The sequence below is a fragment of the Pseudochaenichthys georgianus genome, chromosome 16 (genome assembly GCF_902827115.2).
Source record: "Pseudochaenichthys georgianus chromosome 16, fPseGeo1.2, whole genome shotgun sequence".
NCBI lineage: Eukaryota > Metazoa > Chordata > Actinopteri > Perciformes > Channichthyidae > Pseudochaenichthys > Pseudochaenichthys georgianus.
The window spans coordinates 37965246-37991862 of NC_047518.2; the positions used below are offsets into that span (position 1 = coordinate 37965246).

Genomic DNA, 26617 nt, shown 5'->3' on the forward strand with positions numbered 1-26617 from the left:
TAAATCTCTCCGGTAGTCCACCAGCAGATGACAAACACCCACCTCTCCGCCTCTTCCAAGGAACGAGGGGACCGTGCGGCAGAGTTCCAGTTAGATTTTTTTTCGCCGGTCAACATGTTGAAATCTTCCGGACAAAATTAGAAAAGTGCCGGTCAGAGGTTGTCTTTGTTATTTATTTAGCTTTAAAACAAATTGATAACTACTTTATATAATAATAAAAAACGGATCCTCTCTTTTCCTCCCCCTCTTCTGACAGCCCAGCAGCTGATCTCTGAGCAGGAGAGGTGGGGAGAGGCGGGGCTATTGCTTCAACGTTATCAGGAAATGATCGTATCTGGTGTAAACACAGAGCCGTTTGCCCCCACAGAGCGTTTCGTTCGCAGATCTACCCACCTTGGGACCCGTTATCGTTTTCTGCGTTTCCATGTTGGCCTCGTGTGGCCGAACCGTCTATCTGATAGAGAACTGTAGCGGATATGACCGTTATCGTCCTTGTGTGGCTGCAGCCTAATACAGGGTCATCTGATACTTTGTTTTATATTGTGTCGTCCATACATACTCTTTAGGATATATTTGTCTATTTCTATTATGTATTGTTTGTTTATATATGAAATATATAATGTATGCCATGTGCAATGTCTTATTTAGATGCTGTTCTGCTCTGAAAAAAAATCCAGATTTGGAGTCAATAAAGAATATAAGTATACAAATATAACTATTCCAACCTAATCTAATGGATAAAAGGTTAAAGTTTAAGTAATGCAGTAATTCAGCTAACTAGTATTAGCAGTATGATTGTCGACCAAGCCAACCTTATTATTACCAGTTCAATTGTATGAGAAAACAATATCAACTTTTATATAAGGAGTAGTGTTATACATTTGAAAACATACATTGGGAATCTACTGTATAACGGGGTAAACAAGTCCATCTGAAGGGGCAGTGAATGTAATTCAGACCAAAAAGGTTGTGAACCACTGGCCTGTAGCTAATTTAAAACCTGTGCTAACGTTGAGACGCCCTGAGGCGAGGCAGGTTATTAACGGAACTGTTGTCTGTGTTCAGTGGTGTGAAACAGTCGGGATGACAAAACAAGATTTTCACATCCTCTGTTGTATAAGATAACCCTCACAAATCAATACCATGAGAAATTCCTCAGTATCTTTTCATAAAACATAATTTAATTGCTGACACAATCATTTGTGCAAAAACATTCCTCGATTCAAGAAAAAGTAATCAGAAATAGCCTTGGATAGCCTAGCCCGTGTTTGTGTATCAATGGAGCTATTACACATAAGGACATAAGGATGTTCAAACGCTCCTTTATCCAACTTTAGTTTTTATATTGAAGTGATATTGCATCTGTCAGCCTTATTGACACAAGACAACATTTTCAGAAATATTCAGTACAACGTTGCTTGTGAATTAGGTCAAGATGCATCCACAAATGTGTCAACTCTCCAGTTCTGTCAGGCCACAGATAGAGATGTGGACTCCACACTAAAAGCCTCCTAAATCAATGCATTGCATAAGCAAATACTTTAATAACGACAAAGCACAGACCTTGGTTTAACAGTGGAAAAGAAAAGAGCTGTGCAAATAAACCATTAGTATCAATAATGGATGCCATTCATATTTAAAATAAGAACTTTAAAATTATGAACAGGCACTTTTAGCCTGATCAACTCTATAGTAATGTCAGAGAAAGCTAAACAGAAAATCTTATGGTGCTGTTTCAGTGAAATCAATTACATTTAACCATATTTGATGGCACACAAATCCAAAGATTTCTGTTAATCAAAACTCTAAATTCAAAAGTGCACTTTCCTTTTAATTGTTGAGTAAATGGAGAATTGCACAGGGGAAAATAACGTAGGCTATCTATGCCACAATTTTAAATGCGGATTTTGTTAAACTAATACGTTTGCGCTGTGGACCAACACTATAAATTGACGGGGAAGGGGGTAGCATTAAAGATAACACCATTAAACAGTTACACAACATAACAGAAATAATATCAATAGCAGCGTCCCTAGCAACCACCTTGGTAACAATGAAAACGTTGTATGGACACAATTTCCTGAAGTAATCTTCGTAATAACTAGCAAACTAAAGATCATGTTCATCCACTGCACACATAATCTGAAATAACAACTCATATTTCTCGCATCAAATGACATCAAAACGCATTTTAATGGCCAAACTAACCTTAAAATAGGCATTTTCCACCGAGAATAAAACGAAGTTCGGCCATGTTTCTTTTTTCTAGCCAGTGGAATTAATGATGAAAAAAAACGTAGGGATCCTACAATTTCAGAGGCGTTTTTGTAGAAATACTACGTCCTAAGTTGTGTACCAACGTAGTTATTACAGTTTTTTTTAGATGTGAGACTGGGTTGGATAAACAGGGCAACTGTGACCGGTTGCTTGCCAAATAGTGAGCCCACTGCTGTACTGCTAAGTCTTATATTGGCTACCTACAGTAGCTTACTTTGTCTTCTTCATCAGCCAGCATCCTTGGTATTTGTTGGTCACTGAGTTGATTCTTGCTAAGTAGCCAATATAAGGCTTAGTCATCTTGCCAAATAGTGAGCCTGTCTTGATGTATGTAAACTATGTTAGAACTGGTTTATAAATGGTGCTTAATGATTAATAAAGTGTTTACAACCTAATTCATAACCTAATTATAAACCCTTTATGAATCCTTTATAAGGGTAGTCTTATTGTAAAGTGGTACCAAGTTATCTTATAAGATCTTCAAAGTAATGTGGCCTAACAAAAAAGAAATAAGCCAGAAAACTATTGCAGGTGAAAAATAAGATACGGGCAATCTGAGAAGTCTTGTCAACTGCAAACATTGACAGTCTGCATTTCAGTTCCACATAAGACCTGGACAGGCACAAAGCCTGTGTGCTAAAAGTTAAAATGTCACAATGGTACATCTTGATCTGGTTTACATTTGTGTAAAACCGCAATGTACAGAGTCAGTTGAACCTGGTATTTTCCACCTCCTTTATCTTTTGAAAAACTGGTGGCTTCTTTCTTTGAAAAGACACAAAGCTCTTTAGACAATGGCTCTACATTCATTTAGTGTTTCCAATACTCTGCCCCATGACCTGACTATCTAGCAGAAGTCGGCTGGCCAGACCTGTCCGTACTGTCGCTGCGACATCAGAGGAACTGAGTCCATCCTCGTGGAGCCCTTCCTACCAGGCAGCGGTCAGTGGGGGGAGGAGGATCAGGAGGACCAGGAGGAGGAGGAGGAGGAGGACCATGAGGACATTGAACTGGTGCTAAAGGAAATGGCTGCCCTGAAGAAGGTGAGTGAAGGCACTTTTGTGCCCATGCTTTTAGGGTTTCCTGTAGTGTTTGATATAGGTTTGTGTGCATGTTAATGGTCTGCAAAGGCTAACATCCCCAAGTTCCCTCCAGAGGGAGTTTCTCTCCCACACTTGATAGGCTGAGGGGTGAGACATCTCTAAGCGGTTGACCAATCACAACAGAGCTGGCCAGCTAACCAATCAGAGCAGACTGGGCTCTTGTTTAAGACAGAGGGTGAAAAGAGGTGCTGCAGTACAGGCAGTATGAGAGAAATAAAGAAAGCTAAAGTGATTTAGCAGCACTTTTTCTTAAAATTGAGGCTGCACATTTGCAACATACATCTTCATTCCCACTTTAAAATCTCTTGTCACTTTAAAGTAATGCTCTCCACTGAAATATAAAACGATTAACTCACTCACCACCGACTGCCAACATTTTCTCTCAACAGTTCTCAAGTTCGGATTACCAAGTTCCCCGGTCCCACCTCAGTGTTCCACCTCTGCCCCCTAAAAACGTCACCACCCCACGCTCTCCATCTCCCTCCAGCCGACCGCCGACTTCAGAAACCCAGACCCCGGAAAAACACTCCCACTCAAGTTCAGTAAGTTCCCTCAAACACTCGAGCTATTTGCATATTGTTGCTGTTGGTCTTACTTTTTCACGGTTTTATGATGGGAAGTGTTAAATGCCTCCCTTCCTCTGAGACAAACTCTGATGAATGTTAATTAATGCATAGTATTGAAAACCACTCACCAACAGTGGTGTGAATATGTGTAGAAAGCCAGAGGTGGAAGTAACTCTGCTTACTGTAACTAAGACGTTTTTGTGTACTCCCTTTCCTGTAGTGTGTTATATAGCTTTGTGTGCATGTAAATGGTCTACAAAGGATAAAATCCCAAAGTTCCCTCCAGACTGGGAAGTGTCTCTCCCACACACTTGGCACTTCTGAAACTTGGACTCCCTTGTTTACTTCAAAAACATAGTTACATCACCATGTAACGCTCTTATTGGCTAGAGCTCCAAAACATTGTATGCGATAGGCTAAGGGGCGGGACATCTCTAAGCGGTCGCAACAAAGCCGGCCAGCTAACCAATCAGAGCAGACTGGGCACTGGTTTCAGACAGAGGGTGAAAAGAGGTGCTGCAGCATATGTCCTCTAAGTCTGTAATTTGAATTGCATTAAAGATTTTATAATAAATGTATTCTTGATACCCAGTAGTAGCTGAAGGCTGCATTATCTTTGTGTGTTCCCTCTCTTCAGCCGGCTCAAAGTGGCAATGGAGCATGGAGAAGACACAAACAAGAGAAAAAGAAGAACAGGTGACACAAAAAGTTTAAGTTTAATAAAAGGGGGGGCATGTGGTTGTTGTTAAATGTATACAAGAAGCCTTCAGGAGACACATTTTGAGCATGCAGTCAAAACTGTACAGAGTGACTTGTGATACTGAGATAGTGATCTTGAGATGTAGCTTTATCTGGAGCTTCTGGGAAAATCTCGACCAATTATCTATGAGGGAATCAGCATTGCAACGTGTGCAGATGCAATGATATTTTGCATTTGAGATTTTGGTTGTCATGCCTTTCTTTAAGTAATAATTTGCATTGTGTTTATTTGTATATATTCCTGGTTAGTATTGTTCTGTTTTAAGCAGTGCTGAATATCTCACAGAAGCAAAGTCTGCATCTTCCTCTCAGAGGGCTGGCCTTTTATAAACTTGTGTTGTGCACATACAGTCTTTGAAACTATATCTGAGATTATTCTCCACTTGAAACATTATGTGTCTCAAAAACTGTAAAATGTCATGATAAGTCTATGGTTCCCTTTCACAGAGCAATACATAAATGTCAAGTCTTCCCTGTTGCACAAAATAATTTTATTTTTCATGGATGTGTCTCATTCTGTTATTTCATGCAAATGAGTAGTTCCTTTTCTCGCAAAAGTCTGTCCACAATGTATTTTGCTTATAAGTAAATCTTGCAGGCGTGAATCGTATAATCCTTGCTAACATCTTGTATTTCTTACCCCAAATAAATCCTATTCATAGACCCTTTCATAGCAGACATTCAGCAAGTTGCAGAACACATAAATGACAGTTCCAGCTATTATTGCAATGCAGCAATTGGTAATGCTTTGAGTGACACCTTTGTTTGAAAGGCTAGCTAGAAGTTAATATATATCATTAATTTAAAATGAAAATGTATTTAAGAGTTGAGTCAGACATTTTAGTACAATCTCTTTGTGTGTGTATGTGCAGCAGCGTGGCTCGGACCTTCCAGCCCAGTGAAACAGAGACAAAGACACAAAGAGAGGGAGGAACGGAGAGCGGGGCTCAGAGAAGACAAATGTGACCTTGAAGAGATGACGAGAAGAATGTCGTCCTGACAGAAGAGCACCTTTGCAAGATAAAGACTCTAAATCAAAGCGAGAAATACCTGAAAATCAGCCGTCAGTGAAAGTAAAAATAGTTTCTGGTGTCATGTTTAGCTGTAATGAGTGGGTGGGACTGACAGGAAGATTTCTCACTGAGGCCTCCTACTGTTCAATAATTACACTGCCATTATCTCAGCAGTAGGTTCAGCACTTATTCTTTATAATTAAAACATTGTATGAGCCCCCCTTAAATAATGGAAATTATTAAAAATGCTTGACATTATAATTACAACCCTAACACTTTTGAAAAAGGAAGGGGGCTATCACATGTCTGGAGAGAGAAATGTGCTAACTCACTGTTTAACCGATACCATGAACATGTTCCTTATAACAGCTTTTAAACCCTCTACTGCAGTGGTCCTCAACTGGTCAGGCTCGGGACCCACTTTTTCCTTTGTCAATAAATCGCGACCCGAAATTTCGAACCACTCAAATCTATTCAACAAAAAATCATGCTGTAATATATACGCTTTTCAGCATTCATTATTAATTAAAGTGAAGTACAGTGCATATATCCCTTCACAGAACAAAATAATGCTTTTAAATAAGATTTAATGAGATGATGGAATCAAAGCTGAACTATATAACATATAGTACATGTGGTACATGTGGCCTTGGGTTTTCAGCACTGAATACCCAACCCCAGCAGGGGGGTCTGAAATAAATAAATAAATATATTACTACCCGACATATTACTATGTTATGCCATTGTTTGTTTTTCACTTTGTTCTGACTGCTGAACTTGCTGCTCCACAAAGAGAGAAGAGCAAAGAGGAGATAGTCTGTGTGACTTACTTTAAATTGTGGGTAAGGGTAGATAGCTCCCATTGTTCTGCGACCTGTCAATCATCAAACCGGGGGTCATATTTCATTATGTGTTCATTTTTATCTGAAGTTGTACCCATGGATGTATAAAGAGTAGTTATACCGCAAAGTTATTCTCCGTGGGGACTTCCGGCAACAATCTTGATTCTGATTGGCCAGAAGACTGGACAAAATATCAGCAAAGACGTTTTATTGAGAAGATGATCACCACGTGACAGAAGTTTTCAAAACCGTTTATGGTCTCCGGTACTTCCAGTCCAACGCCTACTGCATTCACAGCGTTAGAAAATCGGACCTTCAAAAAAATAAAAGTTTGACTTTTTTCCCAAAAAATTAAAAAATATATTATTTTTGTTTTCTTCACTCAAACATCTTGCGACCCACTCGAAACGTGTCCGCGACCCACCAGTTGAGAACCACTGCTCTACTGTATATCAAAGCGATATAGCACCATCAAACTGTCTTAAATGGTATTAAATCAAATAAACCTGTACCTACAGTAACACATACTTGAGCTTATAAGTGATTGGTGTATGTTTTCACATTATAGACATGAACAGACAAGTGAATACCAAGTGATTTTATTCAGTTTTCAATATTCTGGCACATGTGTGTTAAGAGTCTTGATTGGCACCAGAGAGAAGACAGAACAATAAAAACCAGGGCTGTGAACCAGTGGGAGAAGTGAAGAAAATAAACTAGTAATTTATTTAGGGATTGGCGGTCAGGACCTCCTCAAACCAGGAGTGGAACTCACACAGTTTGACGTAGACCCCGGGGTAGTTTGGCTCGGCACATCCCTGACCCCATGACACCAGGCCGTGTACCTCTCCCTCACACACCAGAGGGCTGCTGGAGTCACCCTGGGGATGAAACACAGAGTGTGTGAGCATGTGATTTATTCTTACACACACACACATCTGAGAGAAAGTGACTGTAAGACTCACATTGCATGCGTCTTTGCCTCCCTCCATGTATCCGGCACACACCATCCTGGGGGAGATCATGCCGGGATAGGCGTTCTCACAGACCTGCTGGTCCACTATGGGCACGTTCAAACACTGCAGGAGGGTGGGCATGTACACTGTAACACACACAACAGAGGCTGTCAGATTTTAAAATGTTGTGAAGTAGAATTTTAAAATAACATTTAAATGTAAAAAGTATCTCAAGATTGTACTTGAGTAAATGCACTTTTACACACGTTTAGTTTGAAGGTAACACCTTGCAGGCAGATTACATTCAATTACATGTCAGGACCTCAACATCTCTTAACCCTCTGAGACCCACTGGGCCGTATACGATTACAAATATCACTTCCAAGTTCCAAGTGTCATCATTTATCAGTTGTTTGAGCCAGAGATATGCCGTGTTTTTCCTCTTAAACTACAGAAACGGCAATAAGTAACTCTATTACGTTTTTCATTGAGAGGCGTTTACTGGTGAAACGAATGTACGTAAAGTTTTAAAAGATGCGGATAGTCTCACCTTGACTCTGGCGCATTGCTTATCCCTTTCTGTCTGTTTTATAGATCTATTCTCATCCACCATCTTTGTTTGTGACGTAAATAGTGGAAAAGTCACGTTTCTGAATCGGACACTCTGTGTTACGATTATTGTGTTATGTCACGTTTTCTATGTCTTGGTTTGGGTGTTTTGCTGTTCTCCCCGTCATGTTTTCCTCTTGGTATATTGTCTGGTCCTTTTCCCTGTGTTTTTCCTCCTGTCGTTAGTTTCCCTGGTATGTCTAATTTCCTGATTGTTTTCACCTGTCACTCCTTGTGTGTCTCCTGTGCTCATCAGTGTCAGCCCCACCCCTGATTGTTCCCACCTGTGTCTAGTTACCCTGTGTTTAAATTCCCCTGTCTCCCAGTGTTCAATGTCGGTTCGTCTTGTGTCATGACTAGTTCGTCGGTGAGTGTTCTGGGTTGTCTTTGTTTATATCCCTAGCCCTAGCCTTGAAATAAAGGAGTTTTTTCAGTTTATATCTGCATTTGGGTCCTGCTTCCAACATGCACCGTAACATTACGAACCGACCAAAGATGGACCCAGCGGATTCAGCTTTTTTGATGCCACAGGCGGCTGCTAAGAGAAGGAGGCGCAAAGCCAAGCTAGCAGCCATGCCTCCATGCTCCAGTACCGGCCCACGCAGCTTTGCGTCCATACTGGATTACCTGGCTTACACAGCCAGGGTCCAGGCTTCCGCTCCGGACCTTACAGCCAGGTTTCCAGCTCCAGCTGCCACAGTCCCCTCTCCAGTTTCCTCTGGAGTCCCCTCTGGAGTCCCCTCTGGAGTTCCCTCTCCAGTCCCCTCTCGAGTTCCTTCCTCTAGTCCCTCCTCTAGTCCCTGCTCTAGTCCCTGCTCTAGTCCCTGCTCTAGTCCCTGCTCTAGTCCCTGCTCTAGTCCCTCCTCTCGTCCCTCCTCTTGGTCCCCTCGCGAGTCCCCTCTCGAGTTCCCTTCTCTAGTCCCTCCTCTAGTCACTCCTCGAGTCCCCCCTCGAGTCCCCTCTCCAGTTCCCACTCGAGTTCCCTCCTCTAGTCCCTCCTTAATCCCTCCTCTCGTCCCTCTTCTCGTCCCTCCTCTAGTTCCCCTCGCGAGTCCCCTCTCGAGTTCCCTTCTCTAGTTACTCCTCTAGTCCCTCCTCTAGTTCCCCTCTCGAGTCCCCTCTCGAGTCCCCTCTCGAGTTCCCCCTTGGTTCCCCTCTCGAGTCTCCTCTCGAGTCTCCTCTCGAGTCTCCTCTCGGGTCCCTACTCCGGGTCCTGTCCCGTTGGGGGCTCCGTCGACTACTCCTCTGCCGGAGGTCCTGCCAATCGTATGTCTGTCCCGTTGGAGGCCCCGCCGACTACTCTCCTGCCGGGGGTCCTGCCAACCCTTTGTCCTGTCCCGTTGGAGGTCCCGCCGTCTACTCTCCTGCCGGGGGTCCTGCCAGCTCCATGTCCTGTCCCGTTGGAGGTCCCGCCGTCTACTCTCCTGCCGGGGGGCCTGCCAGCTCCTTCTCCTTTCTCGTTGGAGGTCCCGCCGTCCGCTCCCCTGCCGGGGGTCCTGCCAACCCTAGGTCCGGTCTCGTTGGAGGTCCCGCCGTCTGCTCCCCTGCCGGGGGTCCTGCCAGCCCTGTGTCCGGTCTCGTTGGAGGTCCCGCCGTCTGCTCCCCTGCCGGGGGTCCTGCCAACCCTATATCCCGTGCCGTTGGAGGTTCTACCGGGGGCCCTGCCAGCCCCATGTCCATCACCTGTCTCGCCGGGGTTCCTGCCAACTCCTGGTCCACTTCCGTGGGGGATCCTGCCGAAGCCTGTCCGACCGGCTCCGGTTTCTGTCCGGCCGACACCGGGTCCTGCCCGGTCTCCGGAGCTGTCCCATCAGCGCTTTCCTGCCCGGCCTCCGGATCCGGTCCGGTCGACACCGGTTCCTGCCCGGCCTCCGGAGCTGTCCGGTCTTCGCCCTCGAGCCCGGCCCTCTGAGAGCCGGAGTCTTCACCCTCAATCCCGGCCCCCTGAGAGCCACGGCCTTCACCCTCGATCCCGGGCCCCTGAGAGTCACGGCCTTCGCCCTCGAGCCCGGCCCCCTGACTTTTCCGGCCGCGGTGGCCTTCGCCCCTCCATAACCCCCACCTTGGACTCTGTCTTGCCCCCGGGCCGTCCGCCCGAGTCCCCCTTCTCGGCTTCTATCTTGCCCCCGGGCCGTCCGCCCGAGATCCCTTCCGGGTCCTCCGCGGTGCTCCTGGGTTGTCGGCCCGGACCCGTCCTCCTGACCCCCTCCACCCACCCTGGTGGCCCTAGTTTTATGTCCCTCCTCCGGTCCCCCTCCACCCACCCTGCTGGACATTGTTTTTTGGACGTTTTTGGTATTTTAGGGACGTCTGGAATCCGTCCCTTGAGGGGGGGGTTCTGTTACGATTATTGTGTTATGTCACGTTTTCTATGTCTTGGTTTGGGTGTTTTGCTGTTCTCCCCGTCATGTTTTCCTCTTGGTATATTGTCTGGTCCTTTTCCCTGTGTTTTTCCTCCTGTCGTTAGTTTCCCTGGTGTGTCTAATTTCCTGATTGTTTTCACCTGTCACTCCTTGTGTGTCTCCTGTGCTCATCAGTGTCAGCCCCACCCCTGATTGTTCCCACCTGTGTCTAGTTACCCTGTGTTTAAATTCCCCTGTCTCCCAGTGTTCAATGTCGGTTCGTCTTGTGTCATGACTAGTTCGTCGGTGAGTGTTCTGTTTTGTCTTTGTTTATATCCCTAGCCCTAGCCTTGAAATAAAGGAGTTTTTTCAGTTTATATCTGCATTTGGGTCCTGCTTCCAACATACACCGTAACACATGCAGTCACAGCCAATCGGAGTCTGATTCAGAGTCAGTTCCGTTGTTTTGTGTACTGAAACGAGAGCCGGTATAATTCCACGTGCGAAAACAAAATAAAAGTTGGAATACGTTCTTTTAGTGGTTTGAATGTAAACTGAGGTATGGCAAGGAAGTTTACTACAGCTGAGGCTTTGGAGCTGATTTTTCAAGGGGACGATGTTGATAAATTCAGACGAATCAGAAAGCTGACCAGTCCCTGAAGACCTGAGAGATCTGGATGGTTCATAATTTAGCAGGAGGTCAGAAATGTATTTTGGGTCTAAACCATTCAGTGCTTTATAAACCAGCAGCAGTCCTTTGAAATCTATTCTTTGACACACAGGAGGTTTAGTGTCCAATCTGTCTGTAACTTTGTGTGGTAGTGTTACCAGGTCTCTCTTGAAAATGAGACCTTGTGTCTCAATGAGATTTGACACCTGTATAAATAAATAAGGAAAAAAAAGCCAACATCTGATCAGCTCATATTCAGACAGATTTTTATATAAATGGATCAGGAAAGAAAGTGAGCAACATTTTTGTCATGACATTTTCAGAATCTCAGGGGACACATGTTTGTTCATGCATAAAAGACATGGAAAAGTGGATTTTGCATAATAGGTGACCTATACATCTGTTAAGCTGTACAATACAACACATAATAATCAACCCACCCTCTCCTCTAAGGTTGGTGTTACCCCAACCGGACACAGAGCAGGAAAGCCCCCCATAGGGACACCTTGTGGGCAACGGGATGGGGGCGACTACCTCCGTCACCTCCACTGGGTGGTACAGCTTGATCAACATGATGTCGAAATCCAGAGTCTGGTAGTCATAGCTGCATACAGAAAATACAAAACACGCTTTAGACGGCAGCTGTTCCTCTCCAATGTTGGGTATTCAAAGAGAAGAAGAGTGGGATTTTTAAATGTTTCCCTCACCTAGGATGCCGGATGATGGTGTTGAACTTCATGAGCTGCTCTGTTTCCTCAAACACTCGCAAGTTGTGATCGCCCAGAATGACCTGCATGGAATAGGGACTTATAGAGGAGGTACAACGTTATAGAAACATGTGGAAGCAGTGAAAGCTTTCACTATTCTGTTCTCTAATATCTCTACAACACTCTTAATCTCTAAATGTTCTGCATTTTTCAAAGACCACACTCTTTTTTAAAATATTTAAAGCTAAACACACATTTAACATGTCTGCGATACATGCTCATTGATTGATATTTAGATTTTTTTTAAATGAAGACAAAAAAATGCATAAATGTCTAGCAAGATAATCTATAACAAAAATAAAGACCTTTGGAACAAATTCCAAAACGCATATTTTATTTATTTATTTAAAACCCATCAATGTTTACTTACTTGTAACAGTGGGCAACAGAGAGCACCCACTGGTTGTTAATCAGCACCCCGCCACAGAAGTGGTACCCGTAGTTGAGGGAGGCCATGTATGGACGAGAGTGAGGTGAACACTCATAACCGCCAATGATCCTGCTATCTTCACGGGGAACTGCAGCTGTTGCCGCTGTGGCAGCTGTTGCCACTGTTGCAGCTGTGGCAGCTGTTGCCGGTGTGGCAGCTGTTGCAGATGTTGCCTCTGTTGCCGCTGTGGCAGCTGTTGCAGCTGTGGCAGCTGTTGCAGGTGTTGCCGCTGTTGCAGCTGTTGCCGCTGTGGCAGGTGTTGCTGCTGTTGCCGCTGTTGCAGCTGTGGCAGCTGTTGCCGCTGTTGCCGCTGTGGCAGGTGTTGCCGCTGTTGCCGCTGTGGCAGCTGTTGCCACTGTTGCCGCTGTGGCAGGTGTTGCCGCTGTGGCAGCTGTTGCAGGTGTTGCGGCTGTTGCAGCCGTGGCAGCTGTTGCGGGTGTTGCGGGTGTTGCGGGTGTTGCAGGGGTTGCTGCTGTTGCAGGTGTTGCAGGTGTGGCAGCTGTTGCCGCTGTTGCAGCTGTTGCCGTTGTGGCAGCTGTTGTAGGTGTTGCAGCTGTTGCCGCTGTGGCAGCTGTTGCCGCTGTGGCAGCTGTTGCAGGTGTTGCCGCTGTTGCAGCTGTTGCCGCTGTGGCAGCTGTTGCCGCTGTTGCAGGTGTTGCCGCTGTGGCGGGTGTTGCAGGTGTTGCCGGTGTGGCAGCTGTTGCAGGTGTTGCCGCTGTTGCCGCTGTGGCAGCTGTTGCCGCTGTTGCAGCTGTGGCAGCTGTTGCCGCTGTGGCAGCTGTTGCAGGTGTTGCCGCTGTTGCCGCTGTGGCAGCTGTTGCAGCTGTTGCAGGTGTTGCCGCTGTGGCAGCTGTTGCCACTGTGGCAGCTGTTGCAGGTGTGGCAGCTGTTGCCGCTGTTGCTGCTGTGGCAGGTGTTGTCGCTGTGGCAGCTGTTGCGGCTGTTGCAGCCGTGGCAGCTGTTGCGGCGGTTGCCGCTGTGGCGGCTGTTGCAGCTGTGGCAGCTGTTGCAGGTGTTGCCGCTGTGGCAGCTGTTGCAGGTGTTGCTGCTGTGGCAGGTGTTGCCGCTGTTGCCGCTGTGGCAGCTGTTGCAGGTGTTGCAGGTGTTGCGGCTGTTGCGGCTGTTGCAGCTGTTGCAGGTGTTGCCGCTGTTGCCGCTGTGGCAGCTGTTGCAGGTGTTGCCGCTGTGGCAGCTGTTGCAGGTGTGGCAGCTGTTGCAGGTGTTGCCGCTGTGGCAGCTGTTGCAGGTGTGGCAGCTGTTGCAGGTGTTGCCGCTGTTGCCGCTGTGGCAGCTGTTGCCGCTGTTGCCGCTGTGGCAGGTGTTGCAGGTGTTGCGGCTGTTGCAGCCGTGGCAGGGGTTGCTGCTGTTGCAGGTGTTGCAGGTGTAGCAGGTGTTGCAGGTGTTGCAGCTGTTGCAGCTGTTGCAGGTGTTGCCGCTGTTGCAGGTGTTGCCGCTGTTGCAGGTGTGGCAGCTGTTGCAGGTGTTGCCGCTGTGGCAGGTGTTGCCGCTGTGGCAGCTGTTGCAGCTGTTGCAGGTGTTGCAGCTGTTGCAGGTGTTGCGGCTTTGGCGGCTGTTGCGGCTGTTGCCGCTGTTGCAGGTGTTGCCGCTGTTGCCGCTGTGGCAGCTGTTGCAGGTGTTGCCGCTGTGGCAGCTGTTGCAGGTGTGGCAGCTGTTGCCACTGTTGCCGCTGTGGCAGGTGTTGCCGCTGTGGCAGCTGTTGCAGGTGTTGCGGCTGTTGCAGCCGTGGCAGCTGTTGCGGCGGTTGCCGCTGTGGCGGGTGTTGCGGGTGTTGCGGGTGTTGCCGGTGTTGCAGCTGTTGCAGGGGTTGCTGCTGTTGCAGGTGTTGCAGGTGTAGCAGGTGTAGCAGGTGTTGCAGCTGTTGCAGATGTGGCAGGTGTTGCCGCTGTGGCAGGTGTTGCCGCTGTGGCAGCTGTTGCAGGTGTTGCGGCGGTTGCCGCTGTGGCGGGTGTTGCAGGTGTTGCAGGTGTTGCAGCTGTTGCCGCTGTGGCAGGTGTTGCAGCTGTTGCAGGTGTTGCCGCTGTGGCAGGTGTTGCAGGTGTTGCCGCTGTGGCCGCTATTGCAGGTGTGGCAGCTGTTGCAGGTGTTGCCGGTGTTGCAGGTGTTGCAGGTGTTGCAGGTGTAGCCGGTGTTGCAGGTGTTGCCGCTGTTGCAGGTGTGGCAGCTGTTGCCGCTGTTGCAGGTGTTGCCGCTGTGGCAGCTGTTGCAGGTGTTGCGGCGGTTGCCGCTGTGGCGGGTGTTGCCGGTGTTGCAGGTGTTGCAGCTGTTGCAGGTGTGGCAGCTGTTGCCGCTGTGGCAGGTGTTGCCGCTGTGGCAGCTGTTGCAGGTGTTGCGGCTGTTGCAGCCGTGGCAGCTGTTGCGGCGGTTGCCGCTGTGGCGGGTGTTGCAGGTGTTGCCGGTGTTGCAGCTGTTGCAGGGGTTGCTGCTGTTGCAGGTGTTGCAGGTGTTGCCGGTGTTGCCGCTGTGGCAGGTGTTGCAGCTGTTGCAGGTGTGGCAGGTGTTGCAGCTGTTGCAGGTGTTGCCGCTGTTGCAGGTGTGGCAGCTGTTGCCGCTGTTGCAGGTGTTGCCGCTGTGGCAGCTGTTGCGGGTGTTGCAGGTGTTGCAGGTGTAGCCGGTGTTGCAGGTGTTGCCGGTGTTGCAGGTGTTGCAGGTGTTGCCGGTGTTGCAGGTGTTGCAGCTGTTGCCGCTGTGGCAGCTGTTGCAGCTGTTGCAGGTGTTGCAGCTGTGGCAGCTGTTGCAGGTGTTGCGGGTGTTGCGGGTGTTGCCGGTGTTGCAGCTGTTGCAGGGGTTGCTGCTGTTGCAGGTGTTGCAGGTGTAGCAGGTGTAGCAGGTGTTGCAGCTGTTGCAGATGTGGCAGGTGTTGCCGCTGTGGCAGGTGTTGCCGCTGTGGCAGCTGTTGCAGGTGTTGCGGCGGTTGCCGCTGTGGCGGGTGTTGCAGGTGTTGCAGGTGTTGCAGCTGTTGCCGCTGTGGCAGGTGTTGCAGCTGTTGCAGGTGTGGCAGGTGTTGCAGCTGTTGCAGGTGTTGCCGCTGTGGCAGGTGTTGCAGGTGTTGCCGCTGTGGCCGCTATTGCAGGTGTGGCAGCTGTTGCAGGTGTTGCCGGTGTTGCAGGTGTTGCAGGTGTTGCAGGTGTAGCCGGTGTTGCAGGTGTTGCCGCTGTTGCAGGTGTGGCAGCTGTTGCCGCTGTTGCAGGTGTTGCCGCTGTGGCAGCTGTTGCAGGTGTTGCGGCGGTTGCCGCTGTGGCGGGTATTGCCGCTGTTGCAGGTGTTGCCGCTGTGGCAGCTGTTGCAGGTGTTGCGGCGGTAGCCGCTGTGGCGGGTGTTGCAGGTGTTGCCGGTGTTGCAGCTGTTGCAGGGGTTGCTGCTGTTGCAGGTGTTGCAGGTGTTGCCGGTGTTGCCGCTGTGGCAGGTGTTGCAGCTGTTGCAGGTGTGGCAGGTGTTGCAGCTGTTGCAGGTGTTGCCGCTGTTGCAGGTGTGGCAGCTGTTGCCGCTGTTGCAGGTGTTGCCGCTGTGGCAGCTGTTGCAGGTGTTGCGGGTGTTGCAGGTGTTGCAGGTGTAGCCGGTGTTGCAGGTGTTGCCGGTGTTGCAGGTGTTGCCGGTGTTGCAGGTGTTGCAGCTGTTGCCGCTGTGGCAGCTGTTGCAGCTGTTGCAGGTGTTGCAGCTGTGGCAGCTGTTGCAGGTGTTGCCGCTGTGGCAGCTGTTGCAGCTGTTGCCGCTGTGGCAGGTGTTGCCGCTGTGGCAGCTGTTGCAGGTGTTGCCGCTGTGGCAGGTGTTGCAGCTGTTGCAGGTGTTGCCGCTGTGGCCGCTGTTGCAGGTGTTGCAGGTGTTGCCGGTGTTGCAGGTGTTGCAGGTGTAGCCGGTGTTGCAGGTGTTGCAGGTGTTGCCGGTGTTGCAGGTGTTGCTGCTGTTGCAGGTGTTGCAGCTGTTGCAGGTGTTGCAGGTGTTGCAGGTGTTGCGGCTGTTGCCGCTGTTGCAGCTGTTGCAGGTGTTGCCGCTGTTGCCGCTGTGGCAGCTGTTGCAGGTGTTGCGGCTGTTGCAGCCATGGCAGCTGTTGCGGCGGTTGCCACTGTGGCGGGTGTTGCGGGTGTTGCAGGTGTTGCCGGTGTTGCAGCTGTTGCAGGGGTTGCTGCTGTTGCAGGTGTGGCAGGTGTTGCAGCTGTTGCCGCTGTGGCAGGTGTTGCAGGTGTTGCCGCTGTTGCAGGTGTGGCAGCTGTTGCCGCTGTTGCAGGTGTTGCCGCTGTGGCAGCTGTTGCTGGTGTTGCAGCTGTTGCCGCTGTGGCAGGTGTTGCAGCTGTGGCAGGTGTTGCCGGTGTTGCAGGTGTGGCAGCTGTTGCCGCTGTTGCAGGTGTTGCCGCTGTGGCAGCTGTTGCCGGTGTTGCAGCTGTTGCCGCTGTGGCAGGTGTTGCAGCTGTGGCAGGTGTTGCCGGTGTTGCAGGTGTTGCCGGTGTTGCAGCTGTTGCCGCTGTGGCAGGTGTTGCAGCTGTTGCAGGTGTTGCTGCTGTGGCCGCTGTGGCAGGTGTTGCAGCTGTTGCAGGTGTGGCAGCTGTTGCAGCTGTTGCAGGTGTTGCCGCTGTGGCAGGTGTTGCAGGTGTTGCCGCTGTTGCCGCTGTTGCAGGTGTTGCCGGTGTTGCAGCTGTTGCCGCTGTGGCAGGTGTTGCAGCTGTTGCAGGTGTGGCAGGTGTTGCAGCTGTTGCAGGTGTTGCCGCTGTGGCCGCTGTGGCAGGTGTTGCAGCTGTTGCAGGTGTGGCAGCTGTTGCCGCTGTTGCAGGTGTTGCCGCTGTTGTAGGTGTTGCGGCGATTGCCGCTGTGGCGGGTGTTGCAGGTGTTGCCGGTGTTGCCGCTGTTGCAGGTGTTGCCGCTGTGGCGGGTGTTGCAGGTGTAGCCGGTGTTGCCGCTGTGGCAGGTGTTGCAGGTGTAGCCGGTGTTGCCGCTGCTGCAGCTGTTGCAGGTGTTGCGGCTGTTGCAGCCGTGGCAGCTGTTGCGGCGGTTGCCGCTGTGGCGGGTGTTGCAGGTGTTGCCGGTGTTGCAGCTGTGGCCGCTGTTGCAGGTGTGGCAGCTGTTGCAGGTGTTGCAGGTGTTGCCGGTGTTGCAGGTGTGGCAGGTGTTGCAGGTGTTGCCGCTGTTGCAGGTGTGGCAGCTGTTGCCGCTGTGGCAGGTGTTGCAGGTGTTGCAGGTGTGGCAGGTGTTGCAGGTGTTGCCGCTGTTGCAGGTGTGGCAGCTGTTGCCGCTGTGGCAGGTGTTGCAGCTGTTGCCGCTGTGGCAGGTGTTGCAGCTGTTGCCGCTGTTGCAGGTGTTGCCGCTGTGGCCGGTGTTACAGGTGTTGCGGCGGTTGCCGCTGTGGCCGGTGTTGCAGGTGTTGCAGGTGTTGCAGGTGTTGCCGGTGTTGCAGCTGTTGCCGCTGTGGCAGGTGTTGCAGGTGTTGCCGCTGTTGCAGGTGTGGCAGCTGTTGCCGCTGTTGCAGGTGTTGCCGCTGTGGCAGCTGTTGCCGGTGTTGCAGCTGTTGCCGCTGTGGCAGGTGTTGCAGCTGTTGCAGGTGTTGCAGGTGTTGCAGCTGTTGCAGGTGTTGCCGCTGTGGCCGCTGTTGCAGGTGTGGCAGCTGTTGCAGGTGTTGCAGGTGTTGCCGGTGTTGCAGGTGTTGCAGCTGTGGCAGCTGTTGCAGGTGTTGCCGCTGTGGCAGCTGTTGCCGCTGTTGCAGGTGTTGCCGCTGTGGCAGCTGTTGCAGGTGTTGCAGCTGTTGCCGCTGTGGCACCTGTTGCAGCTGTGGCAGCTGTTGCAGGTGTTGCCGCTGTTGCCGCTGTGGCAGGTGTTGTCGCTGTTGCAGCTGTTGCCGCTGTTGCAGCTGTGGCAGCTGTTGCCGCTGTGGCAGCTTATGCAGGTGTTGCCGCTGTTGCCACTGTGGCAGCTGTTGCCGCTGTGGCAGCTGTTGCAGGTGTTGCCGCTGTTGCAGCTGTTGCCGCTGTGGCAGCTGTTGCCGCTGTGGCAGCTGTTGCAGGTGTTGCCGCTGTGGCAGCTGTTGCAGCTGTTGCAGCTGTTGCCGCTGTTGCAGCTGTTGCCGCTGTTGCCGCTGTTGCCGCTGTGGCCGCTGTTGCAGCTGTGGCAGCTGTTGCCGCTGTGGCCGCTGTTGCAGCTGTTGCCGCTGTTGCCGCTGTTGCCGCTGTGGCCGCTGTTGCAGCTGTTGCTGCTGTTGCCGCTGTTGCTGCTGTTGCCGCTGTGGCAGCTGTTGCCGCTGTTGCCGCTGTGGCAGCTGTTGCAGGTGTTGCCGCTGTGGCAGCTGTTGCAGGTGGGGCAGCTGTTGTCGCTGTTGCCGCTGTGGCAGCTGTTGCAGGTGTTGCGGCTGTTGCCGCCGTGGCAGCTGTTGTGGCGGGTGTTGCAGGTGTTGCCGGTGTTGCAGCTGTTGCAGGGGTTGCTGCTGTTGCAGGTGTTGCAGGTGTAGCAGGTGTTGCAGGTGTTGCAGGTGTTGCCGGTGTTGCAGGTGTTGCAGGTGTTGCCGGTGTTGCAGGTGTTGCCGGTGTTGCAGGTGTTGCAGGTGTTGCCGGTGTTGCAGGTGTTGCCGGCGTTACAGCTGGTGCAGCTGTTGCAGCTATCACACACACACACACACACACGCACGCACGCACGCACGCACGCACGCACGCACGCACGCACGCACACACACACACACACACACACACACACACACACACACACACACACACACACACACACACACACACAGAGAAAGAGATACATTTGTGTTTTAAAGTTATCTTCAACCACAACCATTCATCTTGTTTTTTAAATTATCTAGTATGTTTTTATGTACTGTTTGTTTGTGTATCTTTGTGAATGTGTGTATTATAGTGTTAATTTTGTTGACTAAAACTATGACGAAATATGTTCGTCAACGACATTGTTTTCCATGAATAAGACGAGACGATGACGAGACGGCACCGCCGTAGACGAAAATGTAGTTTACTAAATAAAAACGTTGCCAACATCGCTCTTTACTTTCGTTGACGAAAAAGGAGGAAACTAAATATTATCAAAGATAAAGTTACATCTGACAGCTGCAACAGTCTATTTCGTATAAGGCTTCGCCCTCTAAGGCTATCGCTATTGGGTAAACCCCACTGCACGTGTGCAGCACTGACAGACTTATTCCACGCCCACCTACGACGTGGGCCCCACCTCCGGGCTCACTTCCGTATAAATAGGAAGTAGGCCCTACAATCCGCTCCTACTTTTCTTCAGCACTCCGTTGCAGAAGCATTGACAGGCAAAACAAGTTATTTTAAGAGCTAAAAGAGCAAACATTCCTGGGCCCATCCTCCCTCTCCTCCGGACGGGGGAAACAGGGTGGGGGCCCAGTGTCAACCCGACATATGAGTTACGACCGGAGCTCACGGTGTGAGTTTTGCCGGGGATTAGAGCACGCAAACGCGGCTCTCACTCCCCAGGTGTCGTGCACTCATTGTGTCCATCTCCCTCGGGCCCACAGGCAGTGGAGAGCGGACGCTCTCGTTGCTGCGGCTCTCGTTGCTGGTCCAGGAGTTTTTACTCTGTGGACCAAGCCCTTTATTTATTGGATCCGAGTGGCGGGCAGCAGTCAGGCGACTCCTTCCCCTCCATTCACGGATCACCAGGTGGAGGAACTCCCGGAGATCATCGGAAAGGCAGCCGCCTAATGAGATCTCCCGGTTCAGGAGAGCTCTCCTCCGGATGACATAAAGCTGCATAAGCGGCTGCCTCACAGCCTGTCGGTTGTTAGGCAGCAAGGCTTACGGCTCAAACCAGCTGTCTTTAAAACCTGTCGGTTAATTAGACAGCCCGGGTTTGTTTCCTATGTCACAGATGTGCCTCCTATACACACCGCCGCTCATTCCTCAAGCAGGTTTGAGCGTGAACCTCAATGTCCGTTTTACGAGTTTTAAAAGCTCCTAAATGGCGACATGAGGAGAGCCGCTGTGTAATACAGCGTGGGGAGGTGCATAAGCCAGCTGTTGTTACCTGTAAGGTTAAACAGACAGCGGGGCTCGCCGTTTGAGCCGGCTGTAACCTGTTGGTTAGCGCGGCAGCGGGGCTCGCGGCACAAGCCAGCTGTAATTAACCAGCCGGTTACTTAACAGCAGGGCTTGACGGTTAAACCTGATGCTCCTAAACCTGTCGGTTATAGGCAGCACAGGTTTTTTACTCTGTCCCAGATGTGCCTATACTACACACGTAATGAGCCTAGGGCTGTTATTACGCACTGTGTGAATAGCACTGCACACACCTCCGCTCATTCCCTCAGCGGGTTTGAGCGTGAACGCGCCTCAATGTCCAGTTTACGAGCCTTCTCCGAAACAGAGACAGGATGAGAGCCGGTGTGAGATGCAGCGTGTGGAGGGCCCCTCGCAGCCTTTTTCGGTCCGGCCCCTCTTGGGCTGCTTCACGGGCAACGGCGGCGAGGGCTCTGACGTGGCTCGTCACCATGACAACCACAGCACATCCAAACCAGGTGTGCGCTCTCAGAGTATTACTCAGAGTGGCGACACGTGTATTCGATGGACAGATTGATAATAATAAGCAGCAAGGCCCACCGGGTAAGCCGGCTGCCCCTAACCTGTCGGTTATAGGCAGCATGGCTCGCTGCATAACCGACTGTCTTTAAAACCTGTTGGGTTTTAGACAGCTCGGATTTTTTTCCTCTGTCCCAAACCTACCTCCTACACACGGTCGTAATGAGCCACGAGTGCCATTATTACAGTGTGGACAGCACTGCACACACCTCCGCTCATCCCTTAGGGGTGTTGAGCGTGAACGCACCTTAAATGTCCGGTTTACGAGCCTTCTCCTAAACGCGACATAAGGAGAGCCTGTGTGAAATGCAACGTCTGGAGGGCTCTGGCGTGGCTCGTCACCATGACAACCACAGCACATCCAGAGCAGGTTCGCGCCTTGAGGACGGCGCGTGGGTTATATGGACAGAGGGAAGTTAATATGCAGCAAGGCTCCCCGGTTTAAGCCAGCTGCCAATAGCCTATTGGTTACTTGGCAGCATGGCTCGCTGCCTAAGCCGGCTGGGTTTTTTAACTTATCGGTTAATAAAACAGCTGGGCTTGCTATTCAAGTCCGTCTACCGTAAACTTTTGGGTTTAGGCAGCATGGATTTTTCCTCTGTCTCAGACACCTCCTACCCACGGTCGTAATAAGCCCACGGAGGGCCATTATTACGCCTCGTGTGGACAGCACTGCACACACCTCCGCTCATCCCTTAGTGGGGTTGAGTGTGAACGCGCAGTTTACGAGTATTCTCCTAAACGACGACATATTGAGAGCCGGTGTGGAATGCAGCATGTGGAGGGCTCTGGCATGGTTTGTTACCAACCACAGCACATCCAGAGAATGTACACCCGGCACTATCAGAGTACTGTATGGTACTCAGGGTGGCGGCGAGTATGTCTGATGGACAGATGGATGAGAGGCGGATGGGCAGAGGGTAGTCTCTGCAATTCGCCCCTCCCCCCCGCAGTTCTACGGGATACAGGAAGTCCTGTCATCCCAAGAACAGTGTCTCGCGCTCCGTGCAGAGCGGCAGGAACTCTGGTTAAAGAAAGCCTTTTCCCGGGGTTCCTCAAAGGGAAGAAAATCAGGGATTTTTACTCCTGCTATTTTCTGGTCCCGAAGGAGACGGGGCGGGGGGAATGAGACCCATCCTAGATCTGTCAGCATTCAACAGAGTGATACGGAAAAGACCGTTTCACATGCTGACAATCAAACAGGTAATGGAGTGTGTTCACCAGGGAGATTGGTGCATTTCCACAGACCTGAAGGATGCTTACTTCCATATAACCATCATCCCAAAACACAGGAAATTCCTGCGTTTTTCATTCCAGGGAATATCGTACCAGTCCATCGACTGCCGTTCGGATATTCCCTGGCTCCACGCACTTTTTCAAAGTGTGTGGAGACGGCGCTGGAGCCGCTACGCAGAGGAGGGATGAGAGTGTTATTTTATCTGGACGACCTGCTGTTGCAGGCTCGCTCCAGAGAGGAAGCTGCTTTACAGACGGTACAACTCGTATCTCACCTGTCAAGCCTGGGTTTCATAATCAATTGGGAGAAGAGCTGTCCTCTTCCATCCCAGATCATCATGTATCTGGGAATGGAATTCAACTCAGCCCGCATGAGAGCACGACTCTCACAGCGGAGAGTGGAGAATCTGACAGCTCTCCTCAGGCGCGTCACACCCGGCAGGGTGGTGACAGCCCTTCCCGTGATGCAGCTGTTGGGCATAATGTCAGCTGGTCACGTGGTGATCCCCCCGGGTCTCCTTTACATGAGGAGACTTCAGAGGTGGTTCATTCGCCTGCGCATCGACCCTGTGCGTCAGAGGAGACGCAGGGTGTGCGTTCCTCCATCCGTAGGTTTAGATCTGACCTACTGGAAAAATCCCCACATCCTGTCGGTGGGGGTTCCCCTCGGCAGAGTGACGTCACACACCTCGGTGTTTACAGACACATCGCTCTCAGGGTGGGGAGGAACATGCATGTCGCAGGCAGTGGGGGGACAGTGGCCGCCGCACATGTCCCTTCATATAAACGCGCTGGAATTACTCGCCGTATGGAGAGTAATTCAGCACTTTGCCCCGTTGCTGTGGAATCATCATGTGATGATTCGGACAGACAACAAAACAGCGGCAGCCTACATAAATCGTCAGGGAGGTGTACGATCAGCGCAGCTGCTGGACACAGCCAGGCGGCTGTTGTGCTGGGCGCGCACACACATGCTCTCGATCAGAGCAGTGTATATTCCCGGCGAGCTGAACAGAGGGGCAGATCTCATGTCCAGAGGAGGTCCTCGACAAGGGGACTGGAGCCTCCACCCCGAGCTGGTCTCCCAAGTATGGAGCAGGTTCGGGACAGCAGAGGTGGATCTGTTCGCTGCTCGCGGGAACGCGCAGTGTGCTCTCTGGTTCTCCCTGAGAAGGCAGGAACACCAGTCCCTCTGATCCCTCGGTTCCTGGACCGAGTGCAGGAGGAGCGACTGGTAGTGGTCTTAATAGCCCCGGAGCGCAAGGGAGCGTTCTGGTTTCCCTGCATGCAGCGGATGCTGTCAGGGAGACCGTGGGAAATTCCGTGGCGGAGGGATGCTCTCTCCCAGGTGGAGGGAGCAATCAGCGGTCACCCAGTGTTAGGCCAACGTTTGTGGGCATGGCCCCTGAACGGGAACACTTAGAGGGGCTCGGCCTCTCTCAAGATGTTGTGAGGACTATTCAGGGATCCAGAGCCGCGTCCACCAGGGCGTTGTACACAACCAAATGGACGGCGTTCCAATGATGGTGTGTAGGAAAAAGCGTGGACCCCGTGGCGTGTCCCCTGCCTCTCGTGCTGTCATTCCTCCAGCTGTTGCTCGACAGGAAATTGGCCCATAGCACGATAAAAACGTATGTGGCTGCCATCTTGTCATGCCATGTAGGGTTTGGGGTCAGCATGGTGTTTAGTCACCTGCTGACAAAACGTTTCCTACGAGGAGTACAGAGACTCAGACCGGTATCACGTGCTTTAGCGCCTCAATGGGATTTGGCTGTAGTGCTGTGCGCACTAGGTAAAGCCCCTTTTGAACCGCTGGATCAAGTTCCCCTGAAGTTTCTGTCAGCCAAGGTAGCGCTGCTCCTGGCTCTGACGTCAGCTAAAAGGGTGAGTGATTTGTCTGCTCTCTCTGTGGCTCCTTCATGTCTCCAGATCCAAGGAGATGGCAGCTCAGCTGTGTTACGCCCGAACTCGGCGTTTATGCCGAAGGTGATCACAAGCTCGTTCAGATCGAGAGTGATAACTTTGGAGGGCTTCTTTCCTCCGCCTCACACATCAGAGGAAGAAGCCACATCTCATCTCCTCTGTCCCGTGCGCGCGCTGGCATGCTATGTTACACGCACGGCTGCGTTATGCAAATCCCAGCGTCTGTTTGTGCATTTCAGAGAGCGCTCAGTAGGGCAGCCTCTATCTGCACAGCGCCTGTCACACTGGCTGGGTGAGGCGGTGTCACAGGCGTATGTTTCCTCTGGGTTGGATCCCCCGGAAAACATTAAAGCGCACAGCACCAGGAGAATATCAACTTCTACGGCATTGTTCGGAGGAATGACAGTGGAAGACATTTGCACTGCTGCATCTTGGTCTTCACCCTGTTCGTTTATTCGTTTTTATTTGAGGGATGTCTCCCATTCCTCTCTGACACACTCAGTACTGAATAGTCTGCCAGATTGAGGAATATCGGAGATTTTCAAATTGCAGGCTTCTCTCCTGTAGGTAGAAAGCGGCCGTTGCTCCCCCTCTCTTGATCGTTTTTAACAAGTAAGACTTAAAAACTCTACTTTTTAAACGACAGGTAGCCCGAGTAAGCCTACCTTCGTTCCTTAATGGGGAAATATTCATTTTGGAAATGCTATATTCCCTGGGAACGTGATGCTCCATTTACGCACGGCGAAATGGACATGGGTTATTAACTGAGTAGGTGTGTTTTGTGCTTCTGGTAACGGACGGAACCAGTGGGGCGTGCACTACATACTGCTTCGCCCTTAACCCAATAGCGATAGCCTTAGAGGGCGAAGCCTTATACGAAATAGAACTAGGGTTACGTATTGTAACCCAGCTTCTATGAGTATAGGCGCAGCCCTCTAAGGTTCGGGCCCCACTGGTGCCGCGAATAGCTGAAGAAAAGCTGTTGGAGCGGATTGTAGGGCCTACTTCCTATTTATACGGAAGTGAGCCCGGAGGTGGGGCCCACGTCGTAGGTGGGCGTGGAATAAGTCTGTCAGTGCTGCACACGTGCAGTGGGGTTTACCCAATAGCGATAGCCTTAGAGGGCTGCACCTATACTCATAGAAGCTGGATTCGTTAACCGAATATTCGCCCCCCCCCAGTCAGCGCGAGTGAGTGACGAGTTGTGTACAGACCCGACGGGGTAATAATGGATTATGACGGAAATGTTACGATCCTGTCCTACAAAATGACTGACAACCAAAAGGTCTAACGCCACCACTGCTTGGGAGAAAGAAACGAGGCGATATTTGGGCCAATTTTCGCTACAATGAGGCAGAGAAAAAAAGCGAATGCATTGTTTTATCAGAAGGGAAGCAATAGCCGCGTTCACACCGGAGTACTTTTCCATATACTTTTCCCCCTTAGTTCCATTAGTAGGCTACCCCTTATGTTGCGTTCACACCAAAAAGAGTACTTAGTGCCGGGAACTTTTACCCCCATTTTTAGTGCCTGCTAGAGAGGTGGTATTATCCTGGGGGGAAAAAGTGCCCCAGTTCTGATTGGCTGGGCGAATTGCAAACCACGCCCAGTAAAACTCTGAAAAGTTTTGTGAAGCCGCCATTGTATTTGTGGCATTAGCATTAGCCCCGTGCACCAACGGAGAGAGAATAACTTATGACAACACACAAAAAACATGGGAGCGGTGGAGTGATGAGGAGGTGTTGGCATTCTGTCGATTTACTCGGAAGGCCGGGGACTTTGGGGGACTTCGGGGGCGGCAGTATACGCCATGAAGTTGTTTGCAGCCTGCCAGTAAACCCAAAGCAGAAGAAGACGAAGTGGAAAAGTACTCCGGTGTGAACGCGATTGGTACTTAGTGCCCTGGGGTAATAAGTGCCGGGGCACTAAGCAGGGTCGGCTCTAGAACAAATCGAATGGGGGGGCAATCATTTACCACGGGGGGGCACACACTGCCGTCAACAACCAACACACAAACACCAACGCAACTTCAATTTAAAAAAACATGCTGTAAAGTCTATTGTCTTTCACACACATTGCAGGGGTGTAGTGCTATTTTCTAGCGCACCTATGACTTCTGCATACATGCAAAGTTGTGGCACGACCACCAAAACAGAAACATATGGACATAGGCCACCATATAAAAGTGTGCAAATGTATTTAGTATCCTATCCATGTGAACATGTTTTAGGTGGGGCATGCTCCCCCGGGAAGATTATTTTTAAAATATTGAATCAATCAATCATCAATCTGGTGCAATTTGAGAGCAAAATGAAGAGATCTATGGATAGCCTATCTCTCAGCATCCATATGAAACACAACTGTACACAGATTAACTTTTTCTTTTTGGATATTTTACTAATCACTCTCCTTTTAAACTGTATTCTTGTGTTACTGTCCTATAGTATTTCATACCCGTTTTTCATTTATTCTCTTATTCTTTAATAACTATAATGATCATATAAAGGTGTTGCTCGCAAATACTTGTTACATAAATTGTGATCAAACTGTTTGAGACCCACTGAGATAACTT

The 26617-nt window shown here is 50.5% G+C and overlaps 3 protein-coding genes across 11 annotated transcripts in view; 2 read left to right on the forward strand and 1 right to left on the reverse strand.

The window, feature by feature from the left end:
- cblc (Cbl proto-oncogene C, E3 ubiquitin protein ligase) overlaps positions 1-7080 on the forward strand; it is a 33369-nt gene extending 26289 nt beyond the window's left edge. For 7 of the 9 annotated variants that reach the window (XM_034101909.2, XM_071205955.1, XM_034101907.2 and 4 more), the window contains 4 exons: positions 3129-3320; positions 3770-3922; positions 4584-4642; positions 5578-7077. In XM_034101909.2, coding sequence (XP_033957800.1) covers positions 3129-3320; positions 3770-3922; positions 4584-4642; positions 5578-5671 — 498 coding nt within the window. In that variant the 3' untranslated portion in view covers positions 5672-7077. Of the gene's footprint in view, positions 1-3128; positions 3321-3769; positions 3923-4583; positions 4643-5577 lie in introns of all 9 variants that reach the window. The other 2 variants (XM_034101916.2, XM_034101913.2) reach the window with 2 other exon arrangements.
- Positions 7081-7266: 186 nt separating this feature from the next.
- LOC117460689 (ice-structuring glycoprotein-like) lies at positions 7267-20800 on the reverse strand. Its single transcript, XM_071206069.1, is given in 9 exon segments — positions 7267-7441; positions 7526-7662; positions 11578-11741; positions 11845-11943; positions 12275-12806; positions 15885-16154; positions 18099-18758; positions 19779-20082; positions 20657-20800. Coding segments are annotated over 9 exon segments (2463 nt in total). The 3' UTR covers positions 7267-7288.
- Positions 20801-22604: 1804 nt separating this feature from the next.
- LOC139435411 (trypsin-2-like) overlaps positions 22605-26617 on the forward strand; it is a 515038-nt gene continuing 511025 nt past the window's right edge. Inside the window, exons 1-2 of the mRNA XM_071206070.1 lie at positions 22605-22796; positions 24052-24108. Coding sequence (XP_071062171.1) covers positions 22605-22796; positions 24052-24108 — 249 coding nt within the window. The remainder of the gene's footprint in view (positions 22797-24051; positions 24109-26617) is intronic.